This window comes from Scyliorhinus torazame, chromosome 2 (genome assembly GCF_047496885.1).
Source record: "Scyliorhinus torazame isolate Kashiwa2021f chromosome 2, sScyTor2.1, whole genome shotgun sequence".
Taxonomy (NCBI): Eukaryota; Metazoa; Chordata; class Chondrichthyes; order Carcharhiniformes; family Scyliorhinidae; genus Scyliorhinus; species Scyliorhinus torazame.
Genome location: NC_092708.1, coordinates 387,166,717 through 387,180,050, shown reverse-complemented (window position 1 = coordinate 387,180,050; position 13,334 = coordinate 387,166,717). Strand labels below are relative to the sequence as shown.

Sequence of the window (13,334 nt, the reverse complement as noted above, 5' to 3'; positions counted from 1 at the left end):
CATCCAACACCCGTTTCTGAAAGACCTGCTAACATTGTTGCAAGAATTCAGGCCTTTTATGAACCCAGTCTGATCTCCCCAGATCAGGGGGAGAATTCCCTCCAAGCGCCCTCGTGCTCAGTCATTCTAAACCTCCCAGTAAACATGTATAACAACATAAGATCAGACATGAGGCATTATAACAGGGAGAAAGTCCAGATATTTCAACAAACTGTAGACTGTCACTTCAAACAATCAACTTCTATGAACTTCACAAAAGGCACTAGCCGGATTATCAAATCTCTTAACCGAGTTGTCAGATACCTAAAGCAGGGCATAATTCACCCCGTCTGCCCTGAGCTGTTTTCTAACTTTACAAATTTTTTTTAGAGTACCCAATTCATTTTTTTCCAATTAAGGGACAATTTAGCGTGGCCAACCCACCTACCCTGCACATCTTTGGGTTGCGGGGGCGAAACCCACGCAAACACTGGGAGCACGTGCAAAGTCCAAACGGACAGTGACCCAGAGCCGGGATCGAACCTGGGACCTCGGCACTGTGAGGCAGCAGTGCTAACCACTGCATCACCGTGCTGCCAGCTGTTTTCTAACTTAATCAAAGCCTCTACGCTTAAGCTGTGCCACCACCAGGAAATCTTGGAAAAATGAGATCGCCGCCCCCTCATGGGGTCAGATCCCTCCACGCCTCGCCGGAACCTTCTGGAGTTGAGAAAGTGAATAATTACGGGCCTGAGACGTTGATTGTCCCTAGGCCTCAAAGACCGGATATGATGTTTGTCGTGTAAAGCACACTGAGATAACACGGGCTGCAACTGGATGCAGCTATAACTGAAATATACTCCAGACCTTGAAGTTAGTTCAATTTGATTTATTGAACCTGTCACACAGTTAGCACAGTTCTCTGTGAGTTTGACTCTCTGCTAACCTAAGTGTGATCTCTCTCTGTCTGACTGAACCAGACTAGCTCTTAGCCACATGCCGTATGCGTTACGTGATATATACACCGGACTCGCTCTGTAGATGTCCCTCGTGGAAAGAGGCAGAGTGTGAGTGCCTCCTGCCTTTTAGAGTGGGAAACCACCCCCAAGTGTTCTTCCTGCTGATTGGTTATGTCCTGTTCTCTGTGTTCGTTAGCCGCCTGTCTGTATCTCATTATGTGCATGTCTGCAAAATGTGACATCTCCCCTTTCCAGCCTTCACAATCAGCTTAAGGAAACACAGTCGCCAGCTCTCAAAAATCTTAATAGAAACCCTACCCCTCACTTCTTCTGGCAGACTAATAATCCGGATGTTCTTCCTCTGGCCTCGGTTCTCCAGATCCTCCAGGATTTCTGACATACCACGTAGCTGGTTTTCCAAGGATTCAATGTGAGCTTCAGCTGAGGAAACAACGTCTTTGCTGTTCAGGATTCTTTCCTCCGTTTCATCTCGCCTTATATTAGTATTCTGCAGCTCGATCTCATGTTCACCAATATTCTGCATCAACCAGCCAAGTTTGTTATCTATCACTCTAATGAAGTTCACAGTCACCATCTGCAGCATCTTCGAAATAGCCAGGTGGAAAACTCGCTTGAGGATCAAATTACCATTGTGAAGACAGTTCCACCCCGTTGCATCCGACTGCTCCCTTTCATCAGCAGCTTTCTTAGGATTCCTTGGCATTTCTTCTCCAACACTCACCAAAAATCTAGGGACATGCAATGTCTTATTGACTCCCGGATTACAGAAGTATGTGCCGTGTAAACAGGATACAGGAAGCATTGGAAAATGAGTAGCGCAAGAGGCTGTGGAGAAGCTGCTACTCCCCACCCACCCCCACCCCACCCGCATCACGTGATCCCCAAGATGTGAATTTTAAAATGGAGACGTTACTGGGATTGGGAGCTGCAAGGTTGGGTGGGTTGGACGTTGAGTTCTCCCTCTGTGTACCCGGACAGGCGCCGGAATGTGGCAACTAGGGGTTTTTGCAGTGACTGCATTGCAGTGTTGATGTAAGCCTACTTGTGACAATAGCGATTATTATTACAATGACTGGGAGTCAGTGCGAGTAGGCAGCAGAATTTTGGCAATTTAACGTGGCCAATCCAATTACCCTGCGCATCTTTATGGGTTGTGGGTGTGGGACACACGCAAACACGGGGAGAATTGTGTCATGGGCGTGTCCCTTTAATAAGAGATGTTTTTGTCTTATCACATGGCTTCAGTGATGTCATTGTGTGGGTAGAACTGGGCTGTGGCTCTTGAGTTTTTACTTCCGTTTTGGAGCTGGTTTGTGGCTCTGGAGGTTTCACTTTCACTTAAGTTTTGGACTGGTTTTGAACTGCACAAGTTGAAAGAAGTGTCTCTCTATCTTCAGTTTAAAAGTTTCCATACTGCTTAATGATTCCAAATTGCTTTCTGCAAGAAATTCAAACCTGCTGTTTGAGAAGGGGAACAGAGTATCACTGACAAGGGGTGACTTGTGCTGGGCCACACCTTTGAAAAGGGGTTTCTGTTTTTACTTGGATTTTGTTATTGAATTGGAACAGTTAAAGGGGAAATTCATTAAGGGTAATACATAGATTGCTGCAGCTGTGTGGGGTCTTTATGATTGTAGTCGATAAAAATGCTTATCTTGTGCGTTTATATAAATGTTAACTAAATTTGTAGAAATAAAGCTTGTTTTTTGATTTTAAAAGTGTCGAAGAACTCTGTTGAATAACACCTGAAAGACAGGCTCTTGTGCTCATCGTAACCAAATTCAATAAACGGTTGTCGGTCAGGTGAACTCCATAATATACTTCGGCGTTTTCTAAACCCTGGCCCATAACAATTGCAAACTCCACACGGACATTGATCCGGGGCCGGGATCTAACCCGGGTCCTCAGTGCCGCGAGGCAGCAGTGCTAACCACAGTGCTGCCCCCGAACTACCCCAGGAACTATAATCCTAACCCACTCAATCTCTCCTCGCACATCAGTCCCGCCATCACAAGAATTAGTCTGGTAAAGCTTTGCTGTACTTCCTCTACAACAAGAACATCCTTCCTCCGATAAGGAGTTCAAAACTGCACAATATTCCAGGTGTGGTCTCACCAAGGCCCTGTGTAATTGCAACAAGACATCCCGGCTCCTGTACTCCAATCCTCTCGCTATGCAGGCCAACATATCATTTGCCTTCTTTACCGCCTGCTGCATCTGCATGGTGACCTGCAGCGACCGGAGTACAAGAACACCCAAGCCTGATTGCACATTCTCCTCCCTCAGTCTATAGCCATTCAGATAATCTGCCTTCCTGTTTGTGGATAACCTCTCGTTTATCCACATTATCTGTCATTCGTTTGTCCGCTCACTGAACTTGTCCAAATCACACTGCAGCATCTCTCGATCCTCCTCGCAGCTTCCCCCTCCCATCCAACTTTGTGTCATCTGCAAATTTGAAGATATTACATTTAGTTCCCTCATCTAAATCTTTAACATAAAATTGTGAACAGCTGGTGTGCTAACACTGATCCCTCCGGTACCCCACTGGTCACTGCCTGCCCCTTGGTAAAAGACCCACTTATTCTGACATTTTGTTTCCTGTCTGCCAATTGGTTTTCTATTCATCTCAATACACTTCTTCCAATCCCATGCACTTTAACACTGCACACTAATCTCTTATTTAGACCCTTTTTGAAAGCCTTCTGAAAGTAACTCTACTAGTTATGCCCACAAAGAATTCCAGTAGATTTGTCAAGCAGGATTTCCCTTTTGTAAATCCATGGCGACTCTGTACGATCCTGCCCCTGTTTTCCAAGTGCTCTGCTATCAAATCTTTTGCAATAGACTCTACCGTTTCCCAACTACTGATGTCAGGCTGACTGGTCTGTAATTCTTTGTTTTCTCCCTTTTTAAATAGTGGGGTCACAGTAGCTACCCTTTTGAACAGCAGATGGCAGCCTTGCGCTTCGATCAGATTTGGAATTGGGCACTGCAGAGGCAGGGATCTGAGCCACACTTTGCATTTATCGCAGGAAATCGAGCTGGAACTACTCTGCCCCCCCCCCCCCCCCTTATCTGCCCCACCACAAGCAAACCTCGTAAAATAACCCAAGGTACTTCACTGGAGTGTTATCAGACCCATGTTGACATTGAGTTAGGGTAGCACTGTTGCTTCACAGCTCCAGGGTCCCAGTTTGGATTCCCGGCTTGGGTCACCTGTCTGTGCGGAGTCTGCACCTTCTCCCCGTGTCTGCGTGGGTTTCCTCCGGGTGCTCCGGTTTCCTCCCACAAGTCCCGAAAGATGTGCTTGTTAGGTGAATTGGACATTCTGAATTCTCTCTGTGTACCCGAACAGGCGCCGGAATGTGGCGACTAGGGGGTTTCACAGTAACTTCACTGAAGTGTTAATGTAAACCTACTTGTGACGCTAAGAAAGATTATTATTAGGGCAAGTGCCCAGCTTGGTCAGGACGTCGGGTTTTCAGAAGTTACGGCAGCATGGTGGCACAGTGGTTAGTGCTGCTCCCTCACGGCGCCGAGGTCTCCGGTTCGATCCCGGCTCTGGGTCACTGTCCGTGTGGAGTTTGCACATTCTCCCCGTGTTTGCGTGGGTTTCACCCCAACAACCCAAAGATGTGCAGGCTAGGTGGATTGGACACGCTAAAAGATTGCCACGTAATTGGAAAAAATGAATTGGGTACTCAAACATTTTTTTAAAAAGGTTTTCAGAAGTTAGGAACTCGGCAGCTAAAGACACAGGCGCCAATGGTGAAACGATTGAAATCAGGAGGCTGGGATTGGAGGAGAGACCTCAAAGTGGCTGTGGGGCTGTAGTTGGGTGCAGGCCTAGCAAAGAGTGAGGCTATGGAGGGATTTGAAGCATTGATGAGAATTTAAAACGAGAGCTGTTGCCATATTGGGAGCCGGTGCAGGACAGCGAGCACTTGGAGGAGATCAGCGAATGGGATTTGGTGCAATATGGGTTATAGGCAACAGGACTTTGCACGAGAGGCCAAGGAGAGTTTGCTTTATTTATTCACTCGTACGTGTGGGTATCGCTGGCTTTGCAGAATTAATTGCCCTTGAGCAGGTGGTGATGAATTGGCACCTTGAACCGCTGCATGTGGCGTGGGTGCACCCACCCTGCTGGGTCACGAGCAGTGAGGAACACGTGGCGTGGGTGCACCCACCCTGCTGGGTCATGAGCAGTGAGGAACACATGTGGCGTGGGTGCACCCACCTTGCTGGGTCACGAACAGTGAGGAACACCGAGTCTGAAATAAAAACAGAAAATGCTGCAAATCATTAGCAGGTCTGGCAGCGTCAAACAGAGTTAATGTTTCGGGTCGATAGCCTTCCATCAGAACTGGGAAGGCAGAGTCTGCCCGTTACCCTGGAGGCACTGGTGTTCTCTAAACAAGAGCAAAGTCACAGGGCTGGCAGCGAGGAATAATCTCTAGCGCAAAGACAAATCCTTCAATGCACTCAGCAGCACAGGTAGCCTCTGGGAAGAGAAAAACAGTTAATAGCACATACTTCTCATTGGAAATGATTACGGCGAACAACAACAACTTGCACTTATATAGCACCTTTTACTGTAGTAAAACATCCCAAAATGCCCCCTCACGGGGCTGTTGTGATGTTCTTTGTATAGTTCTCCACGATAGCTAAAAGTCGCAGTGTTTACAAAGAACATTAAGTTATGTATTTAAAACAAAGCTGGTTTATTTTACACTACTTTAAGTGGTTCGCACACTCTACTAAGAAATAGCTAACAAAAGAACCGTATTAAATCTATGTTACAGTAATCTATTATCTCTCTAATACATCTAACACTCTCTCAACCTCTCACTATCCTTCTCCAAAAGCTTCTCTCAGGTAGCTTAGAGACGCAGTCTTTTATAAGACTACTCAGTGATGCCATCTAGTGTTGAGGTACATGAACATAATCTTGCTAACCCTTTATTCTCCTCCGGTTAAACATATCATTGCAGGTGTAATTCAGCGCTGACCCAGATAAGGAGATATAGGGCCAGGTGAATGAAAGAGGTAGACATTTTAAGAGTAGCTGGGAGGGGGAAAGTTTTTTTTTTGGGGGGGGGGGGGGAAGGGAGTGTCAGTTTGGACGGAGAATTCCAATTCGGTGTAAAAGAGACTCCCATCTGAGGGATGAGCAGAACATATTCCTGGTGGCTGTTCCTGGAGAACAAGACAGTGATTTATAATCTTCATTAGTGTCACAAGTAGGCTTACATTAACACTGCAATGAAGTTACTGTGAAAAGTCCCTAGTCGCCACATTCCGCGCCTGTTCGGGTACACGGGGAGAATTCAGAATGTCCAATTCACGTAACAGCACGTCTTTCAGGACTTGAGAGGAAACCGGAGCACCCGGAGGAAACCCACGCAGACACTGGGAGAATGTGCAGACTCCGCACAGACAGTGACGCGAGCCGGGAATCAAACATTATTATTATTATGTATCTGCTGCCCTTGTGCTAGGTGGCAGGTTGTTGGTTTGGAAGGTGGTGTTGATAAAGTCTTGGTTGTTGCAGTGCAGCTAGTAGATGGTACACACGGCTACCACTGCACGTCAGTGGTGGAGGGTCCAAATGTTCATTTTTTTTAAATTTGAGAGTACCCAATTCATTTTTTCCAATTAAGGGGCAATTTAGCGTGGCCAATCCGCCTACCCGGCACATGTTTTGTTTGTGGGGGCGAAATCCGCGCAGACACGGGGAGAATGTACAAACTCCACACGGACAGTGACCCAGAGCCGGGATCGAACCTGGGACCCTCGGCGCCGCGAGGCAGCAGTGCTAACCACTGCGTCACCGTGCTGCCCCAGAGGGTTTGAATGTGCCGATCAATCAGGCTGCTTTGTCCTGGGTGGTGTTGAGTTTCCTGAGTGTTGTTGGAGCTGCACTCATCCAGGCAAGTGGAGAGTATTCCATTACACTCCTGACTTGTGTCTACTGTGCCAATAGAATGGTAATTTGAGAATTAATACATGTTGTACCACCTCTGTAAAACCAAGCTATTTTTAAAATCTGTTACAGATGGAGACAGATGTGGTGATGGCTGCCGCGCAGGAAAATGATTTACCAGGTACTGTACCTCCTAACACTCTGCCTGAAGGGAACGTACTGCAGTGGGCATGAAAAGAGCAAAATCTATCGAGTTTGTCTTCTGCCATCCTGATAGTTCCATAATATGATATTTATGTCCAATTAGAAGGCAAGCAGATTGCAGTTAAATGTCTTATCTGAGAGATGGCAGTGCCGTTCTCTCGGGGAGATGAGTCCTTGCCTCAATTCAACTTAAAGAAGGATGGCACCTCCGACAGTGCAGCACTCATTCAGCACCATACTGGAGTGTTGGCTTGAATCCACAATCTTCTGACTCTGACTAGAGCTACCACTAAGCCACGCTGCAGCTGAGGACAGCGATGGCCTTTAAATGTAAGTGGGGGAGGCGGTGACGCAGTCCTTTGGCGAAGGAAAACTGCCACCCCCCAAACCTGGTCTGGCCTCCATGCGACTCCAGACTCTCTCAAATGTGATTGACTCTTAAATGGCCCAGCAGCCACTCCGTTATATTCAACCGCTGCAAAGGAATAAAACCAGACGGAACCCCCCCCGGAAACGACCACGGCAAATCCAGCCTGGTCAGCCCTGCAAAGTCCTCCGTACTAACATCTGGGGGCTTGTGCCAAAGTTGGGAGAGTTGTCTCACAGACTAGAGGGGTGGCACGTCGCGCAGTGGTCAGCACTGGGACTATGGCGCTGAGGACCCTGGTTCGAGTACCAGCCCTGGGTCACTGTCCACGTATTTTGAACATTCTCCCCGTGTCTGCGTGGGTCTCAGCCCCACAACCCAAAGATGCGCTGGTTAGGTGGATTGGCTACGCTAAATTGCCCCTTAATTCGAAAAAAAATAATAATTGAGTCCTCTAAATTTGCTTTAAAGAAAAAAAAAAAAGCAACAGCCTGACGTAGTCATGCTCCCAGAATCATACCTTACAGACAATGTCCCAGACACCACCTTCACCATTCCTGGATCCTGCCTCACCAGCAGGACAGACCCAGCAGAGGTAGTGGCACAGTGTATACAGTCGGGAGTTGTGCTGGGTAGGTGGATTGGCCAGGCTAAATTGCCCCTTTATTGGAAATAAATAATTGGGTACTCTTAAATTTATTTTAAAAAACACTTTCTTAAATTTCTGTTGGGTTTGTAAACCGGATACAGCACATGGTAACGCCAGCACTTTGGGAGGAATCGTTCACAATCCGTTGGGATTCCTCACCACCGGCTGGAAGCCCACCTACGATGTTTACGATATCTCTCAATTACTCACAAAATTAAACCAGGTTTTTTGGGGGAGAATAATCATGCATTCCACGAGTTTTTTTTAAAATACATTTGAACGCTACGAACCATTTTTGTGATACTTCTTCCCAGTCATTCCTGTGTTGAATCATATCTGTCCCTGCTAACCGGTTCTTTAACCAGACTGTTGGCTTTCATCGTTGCCGGGTGTTGGAACCTGACGACTGTTGGGTTTGTAACCGTGTGCGGGCAGGGGCCGCCATTGAATCAAGTGTTAACAGGTGTAGAGAACGTGAGAATGTAGCCACGTGCTTAAAATGGATCTGCAGGGGCAGCACGGCGGCGCAGTGGTTAGCACTGCTGCCTACGGCGGTGAGGACCTGCGTTCGAAACCCTGCCCTGGGTCACTCTCCGTGTGGAGTTTGCACAATCCCCCCGTGTCTGCTGGGTTTCGCCCCCCACAACCCAAAGATGTGCAGGCTAGGTGGAGTGGCCACGCTAAATTGCCCCTGAATTGGAAAAGATAATCGGGTACTCTAAATTTTGTAAAAATGGATCTGCCTTGTGAATGTCATCGGGCACGCAATGCTGGCGCTCCATTTGTAGAGTGTCTGTAGAAATGGGCGACGGAGGTGGGGGGGGGGCGAGATAACTCGACCAATTCAACCACCCCTAATCCCTCACGACCGACATCCGGAACAGGACAACACAGGACCAGTGGTCAGAAGGCCACACCAACCCCAGCCCCGGAAGACGGGACGAGATGTGCTCCATCAAATTTAATTTGCCCAGCCTCCGGATCAAGATCCCCGAAACATGGCACCCAATTCTGAAACTGAGCTGGGAACTTCTTCACTGCTTCACTTCAGGAACTGGGCTCAGCAACACTCCTTTCCTGTTTCTCCCCCCTTTCCTGTTTTCCCTCCCCTCCCTCCACCCCATCTCCTGACTCCCATCAGGTTGGACGACAGGTCATGCAGCAGAAAGTCACCGGGCATTGTGCTTTCTGCAATGCAAGAACCTCCTCGTGCGCCTTCAACGCCTCCGAAAAAACGCCTTTCTGCTCTTGGAATTGGGCCTTGACGACCTGTGCCTCAGCCGAGACTTTCAGCCAGAACAGCATCTTCATTGGCAGCCATTGTCCATCGATGCACACCATGACATCAGGGCAGGAATACCACTCAAAATCAACAGCCCCACTAAAGGCCGAGTCCCACCCCAACTCCTGCCAGCCACCACAAACAAGTGAGGATTTAAACATTCTAGCTCTGCTCCATCATGCAGAAACGCTGACTAACAATTCTCGGGACGTAGTATAAACCAAGAAAAGACAAAAAGGAAATGTGCACAATGATAAAAGGATGGATTAAAAGATGACCCTCCCTCCCATTTAATGTTTTTAAGGCAGGGGCAACAAGGGAGTCAAAGGTTATTGGGGTGGAGGGAATGTGGAGTTGAAACCACAGTGGGATCAGCCTTGACCTTATTGAATGGCAAAGCAGGCCCGAGGAGCCAAAATCTTCATACCTTGAGCACATGTAAAGAAAGGCTGCCGGGTTGGTAGGTCGAAGGCACACGCATGTAATGCTGCATTCTGCAAATAAAGGAATGATCGAGGAAAATAATTTGCATCTAGTTTCGTAACTCACAGACTTGGGATCCATTTATTACACCAACACTATTTGAGCAATTGGTTTGAGCTCACGGCCAGGGGAGGGGGGTGGGGGTTGGAGGGAAAATGACATACGTCCTGAGGGGATGAAAAAATAAACTTGCGTGTAATTTATCATGTACTCTCCCTTTTCTAGGCCTGTCCCTCGAACAATTCACAGTCCTAATGAGCAGGAAGATGGCAGCCCAGGACCGCTACGACGAGATAAGGCACATCTTCTCGGCGTTTGACGCACGCTGTAGGTTTTACCACCCAGTCGCGCAGTGGATTTGTGTTAGGATAGGTCGCACGTTCACTGTAGCCGCCAGTAGCAATTTTTAACAGGTTCTGGGCAAAAGGTTGTTGGTGCAACGCTGCCAATTGTCTGAGATCAAAACTGCATCTCTCTTGTGTCTAGAGGCAGTTAGAACGGCAAGAGATGGGTTTTATAATGTACGCCTTTTCTTTCATTGAGCAGATTTGAGGTGTGGGCCAAAATTATCATAGGATTTACAGTGCAGAAGGAGGCCATTCGGCCCATCGAGTCTGCACTGGCTCTTGGAAAGAGCACCCTACCCAAGGTCCACACAGGTTTAAATTGAGCAAATAGAAATTGTTTCCAATGGCTGAACCAGGGCAGCACGGTAGCATAGTGGTTAGCACTGTGGCTTCACAGCTCGAGGGTCCCAGGTTCGATTCCCCCGCTGGGTCACTGTCTGTGCGGAGTCTGCACGTTCTCCCTGTGTCTGCCTGGGTTTCCTCCGGGTGTGCCGGTTTCCTCCCACTATCCAAAGACGTGCCGGTTAAGTGGATTGGCCAGGCTGGAATTGCCCTTGGTGTCCAAAAAAGGTTAGGAGGAGTTATTGGGTGAGGGCGATAGGGTTGAACTAAGGGCTTAAGTGAGTCGGTGCAAACTCGATGGGCCTAATGGCCTCCTTCTACACTGTATGTTCTATGAAGAATGGCATAGATAGATAGAAGACAATTGGCAAAAGAGCAAAAGGCAATATGCGTAAAAACATTTTTATGCAGCGGGGGGGGGGGGAGAAGAGAAAGGATTTGGATCACGTGGTCTGATTTTTGGATGGGGTGGTGTGGGTCCAGAACCAATCGTAGCTTCAAAAGGGAATTGAATGAATATGATTGCTGGCAAAAAGGGATAAAGTGGATGTGTGGGGGGGGGGGGAATGGGATTGGTCTTCGAAAGAGCTGCACATACCCGATGGGCCAATTGGCCTCCTGCTGTTTGCACTGTGCTGTGTTGTGCCAGACGATTAACGGTCCCTTCGCTCTCGGATCAGTCATGACCTTCACATGAAAGTGGTTACAGGGAGGCAGGTAAATGGGTAGAAATTACAGGCCAGAAACGAGCCAGTCAGCCCATCTGATCTATGCTGGAGTTTATGCCCTTCGTTATCCAGTTGTTTGATCAAACCTTTGGTCAGCTGTCTTTTCATATTTCCTTATGCAGTTTGATATCAAATGTTGTCTGATAACACACACTGTGCAATGCTGGCAGCATTTGCGCTGTACTTACGGTAGCTTTGAAGCCTTTTCAACCACTCTGTGTCAACGTAGACTTGTTTGCTTATTATTTCTCTTTTAATCTCGCCCTCAGGTCGTGGGTTTTTTGACGTTAGAGGATTTTAAAAGGGCGTTTGCAGACGTTACACCCCACCTGCCTGAGCAAACCATGCTCGAAGCTTTCCGGTAAGTCACTGATTTTGGACTCGATGAAATATACACCGTATCAGCTTGGGATGGACTTGTCTGTCTGTCTGACTGGCTCCTCGGAGATGAACCAATGGCTGGGTAAGCAAAGACCAAGGTCCATCAGATTCACTTCCGGTAGCTACACGATTGGATGTTGATGTCGCTGAATCATAGCCCTCGATCTCTATCAATTAATCAACAACAGGCCCTGTCATAATATACACCAGTATATCATGGTGCAGACACACACTGATGGACACACAGTGGGACCAATCAACACACACAACACCGCAGCCAATCACCAGTGAGAGCACACGCACTATAAAGACAGGGGACATCAGAGTTCCCGCTCATTCGAGTAGCAGCTAGCTAGGAGCACAGAGCTCACAGCCTGCAACACAGACATTCATCATGTGCTGAGTGCATCAACTGGTTAGTACAAGGCAAAGGTCTTTAGTTAAAGCTAGTATCGTATTTACCCACAGTTCAAGTATGTTTAAATAGTTAACCTATTAATAAAATAGTGTTGCACTACTTCAAGTGTTGGTGACCTGTATGTGATCCAGAACACCCAACACGTCAGGCCCCAGACGTGAGATGGGGGTAACCCTCTGGGGGTGGAGAGCTCTCGGGCCTATTTCGCCATTCGATAAGAGCGAGGCCTATCTTGAGTGAGGCCCGACTCTGCCTTGCCTGCCCATCTCGCATAAACCCTTGGCTGCCTTGTCAATCGCAAATCTCTCTAACTCCGCCTTGAGTAAATTCGGTGACTCAACCTCCACTGCACTCTGGGGGGAGACTGGCTGCTTCCAGTCCATTGTTTTAAATTGAGGAGACCAGAATTGTGCACGGTACCAAGCCCCTGTACAACTGTGGCTCCCCTCCCCTACTTCATTTGCTGCACCCCCAAAGCAATTCTTTTGTGGTTCATTGAGCAAGATCCCACTAGTCTTCATGCTAGTCATCTCAGCTACCCAGGCGACTGAGTTCCTTGTGGAATTTCTCAGTGTTTGTCGTTTTCATGGTCCAGTCGCTGGGCTTGATTTTACATGTGCGTGTCCTGGGGTGCTGGTGCGGAAAGACATCCCACCCCCACCCCCCCCACCCCCGCCCCCCCCCCCGGGCTTGGGTCACTGTGCGGAGGAGTCTGCACGTTCTCCCCGTGACTGGTTGGGATTCCTCCGGGTGCTCCGGTTTCCACCCACAAGTCCCGCAAGACGTGCTTGTTGGGTGAATTGGACATTCTGAATTCTTCCTCCGAACCCAAACAGGGGCCGGAATGTGGCGACTAGAGGCTTTTCACAGTAACTTCATTGCAATCTTAATGTAAGCCTACTTGTGACACTGATAAAGATTATTATTATCTGCTCAAGAGAAAGGAGACCTAATCTTTTTAATCCTCTTCAGATATGCCGTGTCTCAAATTACCCATTTAATGTAATCCGAACTGTTAGTTTCTGGTAGAAATCTATCTAATTTTTGTTGGATTAGTTCAGCGCTAACTGCTTCCACTGGGGCAACCTGCTCCCACAGCTGGACCCACTTGCTCGTTGAAATATTATTTTAGCAGATTTCATCTTTAATTTAACCATATGGCCAGTCCTCTGCTTCTGCTGTTCTTTTTGAAAATAAATTTAGAGTACCCAATTATTTTTTTTCCAATTAAGGGGCAATTTAGCG

At 47.7% G+C, this 13,334-nt stretch overlaps 1 protein-coding gene across 1 annotated transcript in view; it reads left to right on the top strand.

Moving 5' to 3' along the window:
• Window positions 1–13,334, top strand: part of efcab11 (EF-hand calcium binding domain 11) — a 149,045-nt gene that overhangs the window by 16,797 nt on the left and 118,914 nt on the right. The window contains exons 3-5 of the mRNA XM_072493823.1: window positions 7,021–7,069; window positions 10,099–10,217; window positions 11,560–11,651. Coding sequence (XP_072349924.1) covers window positions 7,021–7,069; window positions 10,099–10,217; window positions 11,560–11,651 — 260 coding nt within the window. The remainder of the gene's footprint in view (window positions 1–7,020; window positions 7,070–10,098; window positions 10,218–11,559; window positions 11,652–13,334) is intronic.